Source organism: Anastrepha ludens, chromosome 3 (assembly GCF_028408465.1).
Source record: "Anastrepha ludens isolate Willacy chromosome 3, idAnaLude1.1, whole genome shotgun sequence".
NCBI classification, from domain to species: Eukaryota; Metazoa; Arthropoda; class Insecta; order Diptera; family Tephritidae; genus Anastrepha; species Anastrepha ludens.
Window position 1 is genome coordinate 26,967,854 of NC_071499.1, and position 13,403 is coordinate 26,981,256.

At 35.8% G+C, this 13,403-nt stretch overlaps 2 protein-coding genes across 3 annotated transcripts; both read left to right on the forward strand.

Annotated features, from left to right (window-relative positions):
- The first annotated feature begins 5,053 nt into the window (after nucleotides 1–5,053).
- LOC128856319 (uncharacterized) lies at nucleotides 5,054–7,869 on the forward strand. Of its 2 annotated transcripts, none has more exons than XM_054091615.1 (2): nucleotides 5,054–5,472; nucleotides 7,620–7,869. In XM_054091615.1, the coding sequence occupies exons 1-2, from the start codon at nucleotides 5,284–5,286 to the stop codon at nucleotides 7,767–7,769; spliced, it is 339 nt and encodes a 112-aa protein (XP_053947590.1). In that variant the 5' UTR covers nucleotides 5,054–5,283; the 3' UTR covers nucleotides 7,770–7,869. The 2 variants fall into 2 exon arrangements, with proteins under 2 accessions (XP_053947590.1, XP_053947591.1); XM_054091616.1 differs by having other exon boundaries at nucleotides 5,054–5,212.
- A 1,695-nt stretch (nucleotides 7,870–9,564) lies between these two features.
- Nucleotides 9,565–13,108, forward strand: LOC128857236 (probable cytochrome P450 6v1). The gene is made up of 3 exons (XM_054092885.1): nucleotides 9,565–10,481; nucleotides 10,584–11,393; nucleotides 12,397–13,108. The coding sequence occupies exons 1-3, from the start codon at nucleotides 10,014–10,016 to the stop codon at nucleotides 12,673–12,675; spliced, it is 1,557 nt and encodes a 518-aa protein (XP_053948860.1). The 5' UTR covers nucleotides 9,565–10,013; the 3' UTR covers nucleotides 12,676–13,108.
- The last annotated feature ends 295 nt before the right edge of the window (nucleotides 13,109–13,403 follow it).

The following is a 13,403-nucleotide window of genomic DNA, read 5'->3' on the forward strand; positions in this document are numbered from 1 at the left end:
TCACTACATCGCAGCCCTGCAGCCTAAGTCTGATTCTGGAAAACGCCAGACAGCTACAGAGGAAATGCTCTGCAGCGTCGTCATCCTCAAAACAGAATAGTTATATTGGGCTGCCGACGTAGCTCATGGTAGCCACATGCTGACCACAGGCGTTGTGCCCTGTGATTACCCCCACCAGTAAAACCCTTTCTGCTGAGTTTTAGAAGAAAGGTCGCTATTTTCCTGTTTGGTTTTTCACAAAGCACTTGGCTGCCCTGCACGAGTTCAACACAGACCAACGTCCTCATGGGTAGACCTCATCAAGTCGTCAATCCATAGTTGAATCGATGCAGAATGGACATCTAGAAAGGGTTCAAGGCCTAGTGGCATACTTGTAGAGTCTTCATTAGCCAGTTTATCAGCCTAGTAGTACCGGAATGTCCAGGCACCCAAACAAGACTAACTTTGTTATGTTTTGCAACACCGTTCAGTTTTGAGTTACATTTATTGACTAACTTCGAAGAGGCTTTCAGTGCAGCTTGACTGTCACTACAAGTTCCAATACTGCTACCCCATTTTCTCAATTAGCCAATATGCCACGTTCAAGATGGCATAGACTTCTGTCCTGTGTTATAGCATTACTTAGTGTCTTCGTCTTAGTACCATCCAGATCCGCTAAGTACCATCCCTGGCCTAACAAAGAAAACACGTTTTTTTGTTCATAATTTGCTTTATTCATCAACATAATTTCGATGAAGAGCAACGCAATCATTCCAGCGCCGCTCTAACATTTCAATACCACCTTTGTAGATTTTAGTGCGATTTATATTTTGCCTTAAAATATGCAGGCCTCAGTTTCAGCCATAACCTCTCCATTCAAGCGAGATTTCTTACCGGTGAACATTTTTTTTATGTCTAGGAATAGGCTGTAGCCAAATCTGGCGAATACTGTGTATGCGGGAGCAATTCGAAGTTCATGTATTTTTGTCTTTGTTTTGATTGACTTGTGACACGATGCGTTGTTTTGATGGAACAAAACAGTGAGCAAAAGCGGCATCCACTTTGAACAGAGCTTTCTCTTAGTCAAATGCTGAAATACAATACAAAGCCAAAACGCTCTTTTGATATCTTTACTATATCAGCCCTAGGCTCTATAATGGTACACTCGAAACTGGTCAGGGTGAGCCTGGTCCCACTTTCGACTGCATCAGAATTCTTCGACATAAGGGTAATCTGGGTACCTGGTCACAAAGACATTGCTGGAAACTGCGAAGCCGACAAGCTGGCCAGACAAGGGACCTATGAGGTACTGTACTCGCGAAAGGAGAGGATCGGGATCCCCTTGACAACCTGCGCTCTACTCCTGGAAGGATGGCCTTTGCACCAACTCAGCGAGCGCTGGGCAAGTACACGAACGTGTAAGGTCAAGAAGTCCTTCTAGCCACGTTTGGATAGGAGGCGTTCGAGGGATATTCTGAGGATGGCAAACTCTCAGCTTTCAAATTTTTTGGGCATCCTCGCGAGGCACTATCCGCGGGCATACATGCAGTGAGGCTCGGAATCACTTCGAGTCCTTTTTGCGTCAGCTGTACGGAGGATGAGGTGGAATCATCTCAGCACCTGCTCCTTAGCTTCCTAGCTCTCGCGGGACTAAGATTCAAGCATCTTAGTTCTCACTTCACATACCAGGTCTTGATATAAAGAACTGATGAACTTCATCAGCAGCATAAAACGGCTAACACATCCGCAAATTAGTCATCGTTCATAGTCCACAAATACTTGTCTATCTGTACACTGTCCGATCCAGTAATTGTCGGTCTGTTTTGTCGTGGATCTCGTAGGCGTAATTGAGGAGATGCTTCCTGACGTGCCTGTGAGGCGACTCAGGCTCAAGCAGGTGCTTGCATCGGTGGGGCCTGCGGTAACACCCTAACAAAAACTACTTGCTGAGCAGTTTGATGTGCTCGTTCAGTGGAAGCATATGGGACTCGTCGTGTAGGTATTGAAGTGGGGACATTAGTAGACATCTCGTCGCAGTGTTTTGGCAAGTATGTAGCTTCGTCCACTGCAAATCACTGGTTCCAGGCGACCAAACAGGCGCGGCATAGTTTAGAACAGGCCGGCCTATTGCCTTAAGTATCGACAGCAACATTTCTTTGTGTTTGCCCCAAGCCGCAAGCGATTTGAGAACCTTGCTGCAATTTTGGACTTTGGTGGCAATAGCGATTGTGTGCGTAGAGATGGAGAGCAAACTGTCGAACGTAATTCAACCCCATACCATCACACTGCCCCCACCGTGCTTAACTGTAGAGCGCAAATTACATGGTTGAAGTGCGGTGTTGGGTTTTCTCCAAATGCAGGACTTCCCAGCAGGACTTTCTCGCTCTATTCTTTGTTTTCTATTACGAGCATTAACCAACGGCTTATTTCGGGCAGTCCTTCCATGAAAATTTTCTTCGCGCAGAACTCTACGCACAGTTTCGGGGTTACAGATGTCGCCTAAGTATTTTTCGACTTGGTTCGTTAATTTTGGAGCGCTTAAATCGGGGTTTTCCTTAACTTTGCGAACAATCCACCTCTTATCTGCATCATTCAATATTTTATTTGGCGCAGATCTGCCTTTATCTTCTATCCTGTTTTCGTGGTGGTTTCTATAAGGTGCTGGACAGCTGAGGAATTATTAGCAACAATTTCTGCAATTTTTCGTTGGCTTTAGCTCTTTTTATAATGGCGAATAATTTCTTCCCTGTTTTAAGTGAGGTCCGTTTTTCCATTTAAAAAAATTTTAATTTTTTCAACTTTTCTTTACAACAATTTTTTGAGAATGACTTGAGACGCTAAGAAAAAAATGCATTTCACCGTTATTACATTCTCAGAGAAAATATAAAATACACTGCATCATTTAAGCTGTGAGCATATTTTGATGAGACAACTGTGTGTTTCTATATTTTTTCAGCAAGCTTTGTTTTTGCTATTGTTCTTTGCAGTGGTAAACAGTACATGCATATCTCATTGCACATTTTTTTCGGCTGTATACTAACTTTTTGTTTTTAGTTTAAATTTCTTGAATTTTTCTAAATGAAAACGAAAAAATCGCGTTATACTTTAAACTTTATCAAAAGCTTCACTGTAATAAAAGCTGTAATACAAGTAAATTTAATTTTTTGCGCTCAAATTATCTTAATATAGTTTCGTGTAGTATCTGCAGTGTAGGGTGTAATGAGATGTGCCCAGCCGTACGATATTTTCATATTTTGTCAAAAATCTAAATATACAATAATAAAAAAGCTGCATGCTTATGTGGATTATGATGAGTCGACAGATATACAAAGTGTAGTCGCAAAGAGAAAAAACTGAAATGTGCAGGGTGCCTATCGCTCATAAACACGTCATCGACCACAAATGGCAAAGCCACAAGAGTCAGCGCTTAAGAGATAAAGAGCATTGATATACATGCATTGCCACATACATACAAACATATGTTTTAAGAAGAGCTGATTTTTTAGTATTCGGATCTTGCGAGTGGCAATTATTGACTTATACAGTAAAAATATGACTAATTAAAGTATTGATTAATAAAAATAAATCGAATATATTTTTTTATTCTAACAGTGGGAACTGTATTCTCGTTTTGTGTCTTGGCTTTCGGGTCATTCCAAGGCTGTGGAGATTTTCAGGTATAAAAATTTCAATATTTTTTTGTTATTTCGTACGAGAACGGAGGAATAAAAATGTTTAGTTGTAAAGGGAAACCATTCGAATTTTTGATAACCGATAGAAATCGATAATGCATATGAAAAAAACCGATCATAGAAATATTCCATCGATAGTAGTTTAAATAGTAGAGCGTAATGAACCTAGTAATATAAATCAAGCGAAATTAATCGCATTTAACATAACCGATAAAAGATCGATAACAGTGGCGAAAAAGTCTATAACAAAAATATTCAATCGATAGTATGATATGCGAAATTAATCGCATTTTAACCGATGAAAGATCGATAATAGTGACGAAATAGTCGATAACAAAAATATTCAATGAATAGTATAATAATTAAATTAATGAAGCGTATTAAACCTAGCAAAATGGTAAAATTAATCGAATTTTAGATCACCGATCAGAAAATCGATAGTAATGATTAAGTATCGATGATAAAAATATGAAATCGATGGTAATTCATAAAATATCGATAATAAATGCAAAAAAATCGATAACAAGGGCGAAAAAATCAATAACAAATATTTAAATATGAAAATAAAGCATAATAAACATAGTAATATGGCGAAAGTAATCGAATTATTAATAATCGATAAGAAAATCGATAGTAATGAATAAATATTAACGAAATGAATAAATAATCGATAGCAATGAATAAATAATCGATGAAAAATTGATAGTAAAGAATAAATAATATATAAAAAATCCATAGTAATGAATAAATAATGGATAGTTATGAGTAAATAATCGATAAAAATCGATAGTAATTAATAATTATTAATGAAATGAATAAATTAACGATAGTAATTAATAAATAATCGATAAGAAATCGATATGAATGAATAAATAATCGGTAAAAATTGATAGTAATGAATAAATATAGCTGACAAAAATATTAAATAACAAAACGTAATAAACTCGGTAATATAGCGAATTTAATCGCGTTCTAAATCAGCCCTAATAATGATTGAATATCGAGCATTGGCGAAAAAGGCGACAACAAAAATAATAAATCGATAGTAATTAAAATAAAAAAGCGGAATAAACCTAGTAAAATAGCGAAATTAATCGCATTCTAAATAGCCGATAAAAAATCGATAGTAAAAATCGAATGAGTGAAAAGCTAAACAAATTTTACAAGCATTAAATAGCTTTATTTTTATTTTTTAAATTATTTAATTTTTTTTAAATAATTTAGAATTTTCCATGGAATGCCCCTATTACCAAGTACTCAAAGTGTACAAAGTACCAGCACTCAGCCGTCTGCGTTAAAAAACCGGTTCTCTCCACTTTTGCATCTCCATTGTACTTTTAGCTTTTGTATTTTTAGCAGCCAGTTGTTTTTATTATGTCGCCCGCTCAACCACTCAATGGGGCAGCGAAAACCGCAAAGTGAACAATTTTTCTTCATTCCAACTACGTCAAAATTTTGTCAATTCACACTGAACTTTGGAACGAACGCTCTCATCATTCAGCTGTGTACTCTACTCTATTTACTCAGAGCGATTGGAGTAGGTGAGCGAACTGTTTATTCGCTTATTATAGTTGCTTCAACTTTGCCTTTGTATTGATCGAAACCCATTAACATGAGTTTGCCGATAAATTCGCTATTTTTTCTAAATTCACAATTATTTATCAAAGCATCAAAATGCATTTTATTCGAAAGCGGGCCGGAGACGAGGCCGGGCACTGCATCTTTACCTTTTTGCTTACTGGCTGAAAAATATGTAGCTGTTGTTTGCTCGCTCAACTGTCGATACGAGCAAATAAATAAAGTAATAAATAGCATTCTAATTGTGCCGTTGTGATAAGCCATTGACATTGTGGCGCAAGGTGCTCGTCTAATTATATTTGTGATTAAAAGCTGTGTCATTAGTTCGCTAGAGTCGTGGCGATCGTATCGGGCACGAATAATCGTCAAACTTGAAGCAAAGTTTCTTTTTTTCCCCCAATAGTATTTCAGTACATTTTCCCTTCACTTGGTAAAAAACAACAGCAAGTAAAAATAATTATACTCATACAAATGTGTGTGTCTATACTCGTTCATATGTATGTGTATAGATGTGTGTATATGCATGTGGCTCTATGCAAGCGGAATCGAACTTCGTAAACCCAATGCATGTAAAGCAAAAGTAATGAGTATTGATTAATCAACGTAATTGAAAGTTGGCGCTTGTTTTCCTTTCCTTTTCTTTTTCCTAAAAGCCAAGGCATCAACATGTAAAAATAGTGTTTCATAAATTTACTACAAAAAAATATTCGATGGTATAGGGTTTCAGGATAGGATAATTGATCCGCGCTTATTGAACTGTGAGCAACGGTAGAACATAAAATAGGCTAATTATTTATAAATATTTACTTGTCAAGCTTTAATAATCACTTCTTCATTTTCACTTTCACTTTCTAAACTTTATTCTTCTCTATTCTTCTCTATTCTTTCTTGTCTATTCTTGTTATTGAAATATTCAGTATTGTTTTACATCCGAAAATCCGAAATATTTTCAAAACAAAAAAAAATATTTGTTTAAAAAATTTTAAATATCAAAACAAAGGATTTTAAAGTTAAGAAATTGTTTTCTAATTTTTGATTAAATTTTTTTTTTCAATTTGAAAATTTTTTTAAGAATTTTTTTTTTTTAATTTTTTTGAAAAAAAGTTTTTTTCTTAGTTTTTTTGAAACATTTTTTCTTTATTTATATTTTAAATTAAAAAAAAAATTTTGTTAATTTTGAAAATTTTTTTTTAATAATTTGTTGTTTACATTTTTGTTTTTAATTTTTCTTAAATTTTTTTTTTTTTCATTTTTTTAATTTTTTTTTTGAAAAACATTTTTTTTTAATATAATATTTAAAAAATGTTTAATTTTTTTGAAAAAAATTTGTTTTTTTTTCGATTTGTAGTTTCTGAAAAATTATGAGCCGTACGAGTTTAACATTTTTCTTATAAACGATGCTTATTTCCAAATATGTATGTATTATATAAAAATATTTAAAAAAATTTAAATATCAAAACAAAAAACTTGAATTTAAATAAAGTTTTTTATAATTTTTGATTAAAACTTTTTTTTCAATTTGAAAATTGCTTTTTTAAATTTTTTTAATAAAAATTTAATTTTTAAATATTTTTGAAAATATTTTTTTTGTAATTTTATTGAAAAAAGTTTTTTTTTTTAGACATTTTTTTTTTTTTAATAATTTTTTTTATTATTTTAATTCTTTTGAAAAAAATTCGTTTTTATTTTTATTTTTAATTTTTGAAAAATTATGAGCCGTACGAGTATAACATTTTTCTTATACATAAGCGATGCTTATTTCCATATATTATATTATATGAAAATATTTAAAATTTTGTAAATATCAAAACAAAAAATTTGAATGTAAATAAATTTTTTTTTTAATATTTGTTTAAAACTTTTTTTTTTAATTTGAAAATTCTTTTTTAAATTTTTTTGAGTAAAATTTGTTTTTAAATTTAAAAAAAAAAAAAAATCGTTTTGAAAAAACAAAACAATTTCTTTTAATTTCTTCGAAAACATTGTTTTTAATTTGATTTAAAAATTTTTTTTTTAATTTTTTTTAAAAAAATATTTTTAATTTTTTTCGAAAAAATTTTTTTAATTTGTTTTTTAAATTTTTTTGAAAAAATTGTTTATTTAATTTTGTTGAAATTTTTTTTTAAATATTTTAGAAAAATTTTTTTTTTTAATTTTTTTGAAAAAAGGGTTTTGTTTTTTAATTTCTGAAAAATTATGAGTTGCACGAGTGTACGATTTTTCTTATAAACGCTGCTAAGCATTTTGGACTTTTAACTGCCTCGAGGTGACTAAATTTGTATTTTTATATATTTAGTAATAAATTTCAAATAAATTTTTGAAAAATGTAATTTGAAATTTTCTTACAATTATTTGTTTATTTTTTCACAGATATTTCCATGTGTTACACATTACCGTTACATGGCAAAGCTATATTACCCTTACCTTTTTATGCATTGGGTGAAGAAATTGGTCCCAAATGAGAGCGAGAAAAAGCAGATAATGAACTGTCAGAGAGGTGTGCAAATAAATTTGAAATAGTAGGCCAAAAAATGCCCTAAAATTGTAACATATACGTATTTATTTAAGTTTTAACATTTGAGGAAATATTAAAAAAAAATTGTTTTTTGAGTTTTTTGGTTTCCACATACTAAATATTTTCAAATTTTTCGAATTTTTGGAATTTTAAAATAAATATTATTAATAAAATTTGTAAAAACATGTAAGCTTTTACTGATTAGTCAATTAATGATAAATTAAATTCTTAAATTTAATTCTTGGAAGAATTTTTTTTGTGAAATCATTAAAAAAAAATTCCCTTAATTTAAATTATTTAAATTTATTAAATTAAAATTATTTCCCTAATAAATTATTTAAATTAAAATTTAAATTTTCTTCTATTGATGAAATTTCAAAGAAGTTTGTAACGATTCGCAATTAATCGCAAGTAGCCTGGCATTATGGCAGGGAGTAATCCTACGCTTAGACATTTGGTTTTCCAAATTGAAAAAGTTTAAAAAGTGCGAAATTTTGTTTGCAATTTCCAATCAGTTGAATTGAAATCCTCAAATTTTTGATATTCTACGTTACAAAAGAAAAAAATTTAAATATTATACATATTGGAAAAAAATTGCATACTATTTTTAATTCTGGCTTCAAAACTTTTATTCATTTTTTCGAAATTTCTAAAACTTCTGAAGTTCTAAAAAATTGTATCTTGAATCAAAGATTTAATTCCTTTTTGCATTTTATTTCTCAAAAATTCGTATAATTTAAAAATATAATTATAAGTTCTAAATCTTAAAGTTCCGACTGTCATGGGAACGAATTTATAATTGTAAAAGTTATCGCTGTTTGTGTGGAGCCCCTTTCTCCAGAAGTCTCACATGTCCTCAGAGATTCATCTAAAATCAATCGGACAAGAGAAATTAGTTTTATTAAAAGATAATCGTGTGCCTAATCGAAGCTTTTTTCTCAAAATTAACAATATGGTGGCCTCAGGAAATATTTTTCAGATTTTCGAGAAAAAAACCGACAATTAATTATTAAGGACGTAGTCTGGTCAAATACTCATTTTTATAGATATTTTTAAGGATTTTTTTTTAAGAAATAAGAAGAATAAATGCTATTACTGACATCAAATAGTCTACAAAAACAATTTTTTTTACATATTTTTTGGTAGTAGTGTGGCACCAAAGTAAGCGTCTTAAAAATAGATAGATGTCTTGTCAACAGGATTTTGGCTCTTCAGGACAACTGAAACGAAAAAGTTAAAATGATTATCATTCTGTAGGCTTGTCAAGCTTTCTTCATAAAAAGGGTAAAAATTTCGAACATTTTCGAGAACATTAAAGCTTATCCGCTCAAGTAGATCTGGACAGGTTCTAGCTAATGCAGGGGAAGAACATAGAAGATGTTCAAGAGTTTCCTTCTCTTTCCCTCTAGTTCTTTGCAAAATCTGCAGCTTCTGTTAACTTTCAGGTTTTTTAATATTCACTTTCGAAGTTTTTATATTTATATTTCATTTTTACAATTTTCCCTTTTTGAAATATTTTAAAATTGTTTTACAAACTTTTTTATGCCGCATTTTTCGCTAGTCGCATATTTTGAGGGTAAATACATTTTTAATTTTTATTCCACTTAAGTGCAAAAACACCGAAGGCCAATGCAGCCAGTGTGTTAAAATAGTTAGTGCAATATTTTATATTTCTTTAATAAATAATAATAATAATAATTTTTACTCTAACGAAACTTAGTCAACGGTCATAAAACTTAGTCACCGGTCTTGTTAGCCGAATGTAAGGTGTTCGAGTGCCAGCATTCTATCTCGTTTGCGGTCAGAGAGCGTGCGGTTCTCCAAAAGCAAGTGTGTATGGCAAAAAACGTCGCATGAACTCATGCCGCTGCCACGCCACTTCGCTGCCCACGTGAATATCAACAGAGACGCCAAAAGTGGGGCTCGTGCTGGAGCGTCGGCAGCGCTTCTACACTAGCTTGTCAGAGAGCATACAAGTAGTCGTTCGCTTTGTTTTGATAATGCCGGTACGCGTCGGTCTCGTTGCTGCTGTGTTTTGGCGTGGCGTGGCGTTGTTGGCTTTGTTTTGAGCATTCGACTGTGCGTTCAACTATAAAATCGTTTATCAGTTATAATAATCACACAGCTACATACACTCCCACGTTGCATTTACATATAAAAGTAATAACTAAGTGAACGGCTGAATATAGAAATAGAAACAAGTGATTAAGAATACTAAACCGAATTGAACTGAAAGTGGTGCATCAATTATGGTGGACCCCACCACGGTACTGCTCGTCTTCGTCACGCTGCTGACGGGCGTGTTCGTATGGTCGCGACGTACATATGTTTACTGGCAGCGCAGACGCGTCAAATTCGTGCAGCCCGTACATCTGCTGGGCAACCTAAAGGAGGTGCTTTGGCTGCAAACTTCATTCCCTTTGCTGCTGCGCGATTACTACTTCGATCCGCAATTCAAGGATGAGCCGGTGGTGGGTATTTATTTGTTCCACCAGCCAGCGCTACTAATACGCGACCTCAATCTGGTGCGCACCATATTGGTGGAGGATTTTGTTAGTTTCTCAATGCGCTTCTCGAAATGTGACAAGCGTCTGGACAAGCTGGCCGCAAACAGTTTGTTCTTCGTGCGTAATCCGAAATGGCGTGAGATACGGACGCGGCTGTCGCCTGCCTTCACCAGCGGTAAGATCAACCAGATGTTTGCACTCATGGAGGAGGTACTTTCACTTGTTCGAGACTGTGTTGCCCGTTCATAAGTCAAATTGAAGCATTTTTTTTTTAATTTCTATCCTCTTTCTCGTTCTTGATTCTCTCCACAGGTGGGCTGTGATCTGGAAGCTTATTTGCAGCGTCTCACCGCAAACGGTGGCCAGCGACGTAGCGTCGTGGTGAATGTCAAGGAGATTTGCGATATGTACAACACAGATCTTATCGCCAGCATTGCATTCGGCTTGCGCTCGTACAGTTTGCGCAACAAACAAACCGAACTGGGGAGCCATTGTCGGGAGATGTATACGCTGACGTTTAGACGCGTCTTCGATTTGTGTGTGATATTTTTCTTGCCAAAACTCATAACGCTATTGCGGCGCAATCTACTCACACCGGCACATGCCGACTTTCTGCGTCGCACAGTGTTGCAGGTGATCCAGGAGCGCGAGCGCATCGGTATACTACGCAATGATCTCATAGAAATGCTGCTCACGCTGAAAATGGAGGCGGCACTTAATCAGGACCGCTCGCATTTCACTCATCAAGAGGACTATCTGGTGGCGCAAGCGGCCATGTTTGAGCTCATGGGCATCGAAAGTTGTGCAGCCACAATGAGTTTCGCGCTATACGAGCTGGCCAAGCAGCCCTTGCTGCAGGCACGTCTGCGCGCTGAAATACGCCAGACGATAGGCGGTGTGCAATCTAACGATATTACTTACGATAAGGTGAAAGGCATGAAGTACCTGGCAATGGTGGTGGATGAGACGTTGCGCAAGTACCCCAATGTGCCGGTTTTGGAGCGCGAATGCACGCCGATCAATAAGAAACGCTTCTATCCTTTACGCCCGTACGCTGAGTGCTTTGCGCGCCGCGGCATGCCCGTCTACATATCCAATTTGGCCATACATTACGACCCAAAGGTGAGTTATGAATGAGTTACGTACATACAGGGTTTGATTGAAAAGTAATGAGCCTCCAAGCGATCTACCGAATCGGCTGCTGGTGGAAAATGATCGTTGGACCTTCCCCTTCCACCAGAAACTGGTCCCAGTTTGCTGGCAACAGCGGTGCAGGCACCATCGCTCCGCGCGTGAAAGCTGTTTTAAAAGCGTGTTAGGATTTTGCATTGGCGTAATTGCAGCGATCGTTGGAGCAACGTTAGTCGATCGAATTTTACGTAAAGCTAAACAAAACGAGTACCGAAACCATTGGGCTACTCAAGGAGGCTTACGGGAACCAATCTCTGTCCAGTGCCCAGTTAAAACGGTGGCACAAGTCGTTCAAGGAATACCGGGAGGAGGTCGAAATCCAATGTCAAAACCATGCTGATCATCTTTTTCGACTTTCGAGGCATCGTCCACAAGGAGTTTGTACCTCTAGGAAGCACTTTAAACGCGGCATTTTACAAAGAAGTGCTCCTTCGGCTGAAAAACCGCGTCGGCCGGCCGGTTTGGCCCGACCTCGTCAACAATTGGACCCTTCATCACGACAATGCGCTGGCGCACACCGCCTTACTCTGCACCTCTGCACTGGCCAAGATGGGGGTTCCGGTGCTTCCCCACCCGCCCTACAGCCCAGACTTCTACTTGTTCCCGCATCTGAAAAGAAAGCTGAAGGGGAGGCGTTTCGACTCCATCGAGGCGATCCAAAAAACTGTGACAGCCGAATTGAACGCGATTCCGGCGGATGACTTTAAAAAATGTTTCCTGCAGTGGAAGGGCCGCTACCAGCGGTGTATCGAGGCTCAAGGGTCCTATTTTGAAGAATATTAGTTGTATAAGCGAAAAGGTTTAATAAAACTGCCTCAAACAAATAAGGCTCATTACTTTTCAATCAAACCCTGTACATACATGCATGTATGTGTGTATGTATGTCTATTATCTAGTTTTTTTTCGCACCTAACACTTTTTTCCATTCATTTAGTATTGGCCGGAGCCGGAGCACTTCGATCCCGAGCGTTTCTCGCCGATGAATCGGCACTTGCACACGCCCATGTCCTATTTGCCATTTGGCGCGGGTCCGCACAACTGCATTGGTATGACTATAGCCCAGGTGCAGATCAAACTTGGCCTTATATATTTTCTGCACACGCATCGTGTGGAGATTTGCGAAAAGACTGTCGACAATATCGAATTCGATCGAAAATTTTTACTATTGTCAAATAAAAGCGACATCTATCTGAGTGTCGAAAAGTGTTTGTGATGATGGAGTAAGAAAGAAGCACAATATGTATGCATGTATGTGTGAATGCCTCTGCCATATCGTAAAGTAGCTTGATTGCTGAGCTTAGATATCGCCACGAGGCGGTGAGTTATCAGTGGCCGATAAGATATACTACGAGCACTTGGAATATGCTGAACTCAAGAACAGCTACGCGAAAATAGATTTACGATATTGCATGGCGAATCATGTGACCAAAGCAAAGCTCACTTGGAGCAACAGCAGGTTTTCCTACGATTTATTGTTGTTTCTTTTACAAGCAAATCTACAAAATTTTACTTAATTCTCCATGTTTGTTTTTATTGAATTTTTTGTATCAGTACTCGTATGTATGTATTTGTAAATGTATTTTATACCAAGAAATATTGTTAATATAGCGTTTTTATGAATGAGTAAATCTCAAAGAAATTGTTTACTTGCACTTTGTTTTCTCTTTAATATAATTTAATTAGCGTTTGCTTGTTCGATTGTGCCACCGGTGAGGAGAAAGAGTAAAATAGTATTCGGGCCACTTGTTGACATAGTTGAATGCTATTAGTGGGTGCGCTTTGCTAGCCGACCGTGTATGTATGTATGCACTTGTTCGTTTTTATGTGGCTGCGGGTGGGTGGATAGGTATGCCCTCTTATACATCCAACTCTCTTTTACACGGTCTGTTTTTACACGATTTTGAAAAAAAGATGGTTCACTAATAAACTTTTTACACGAAA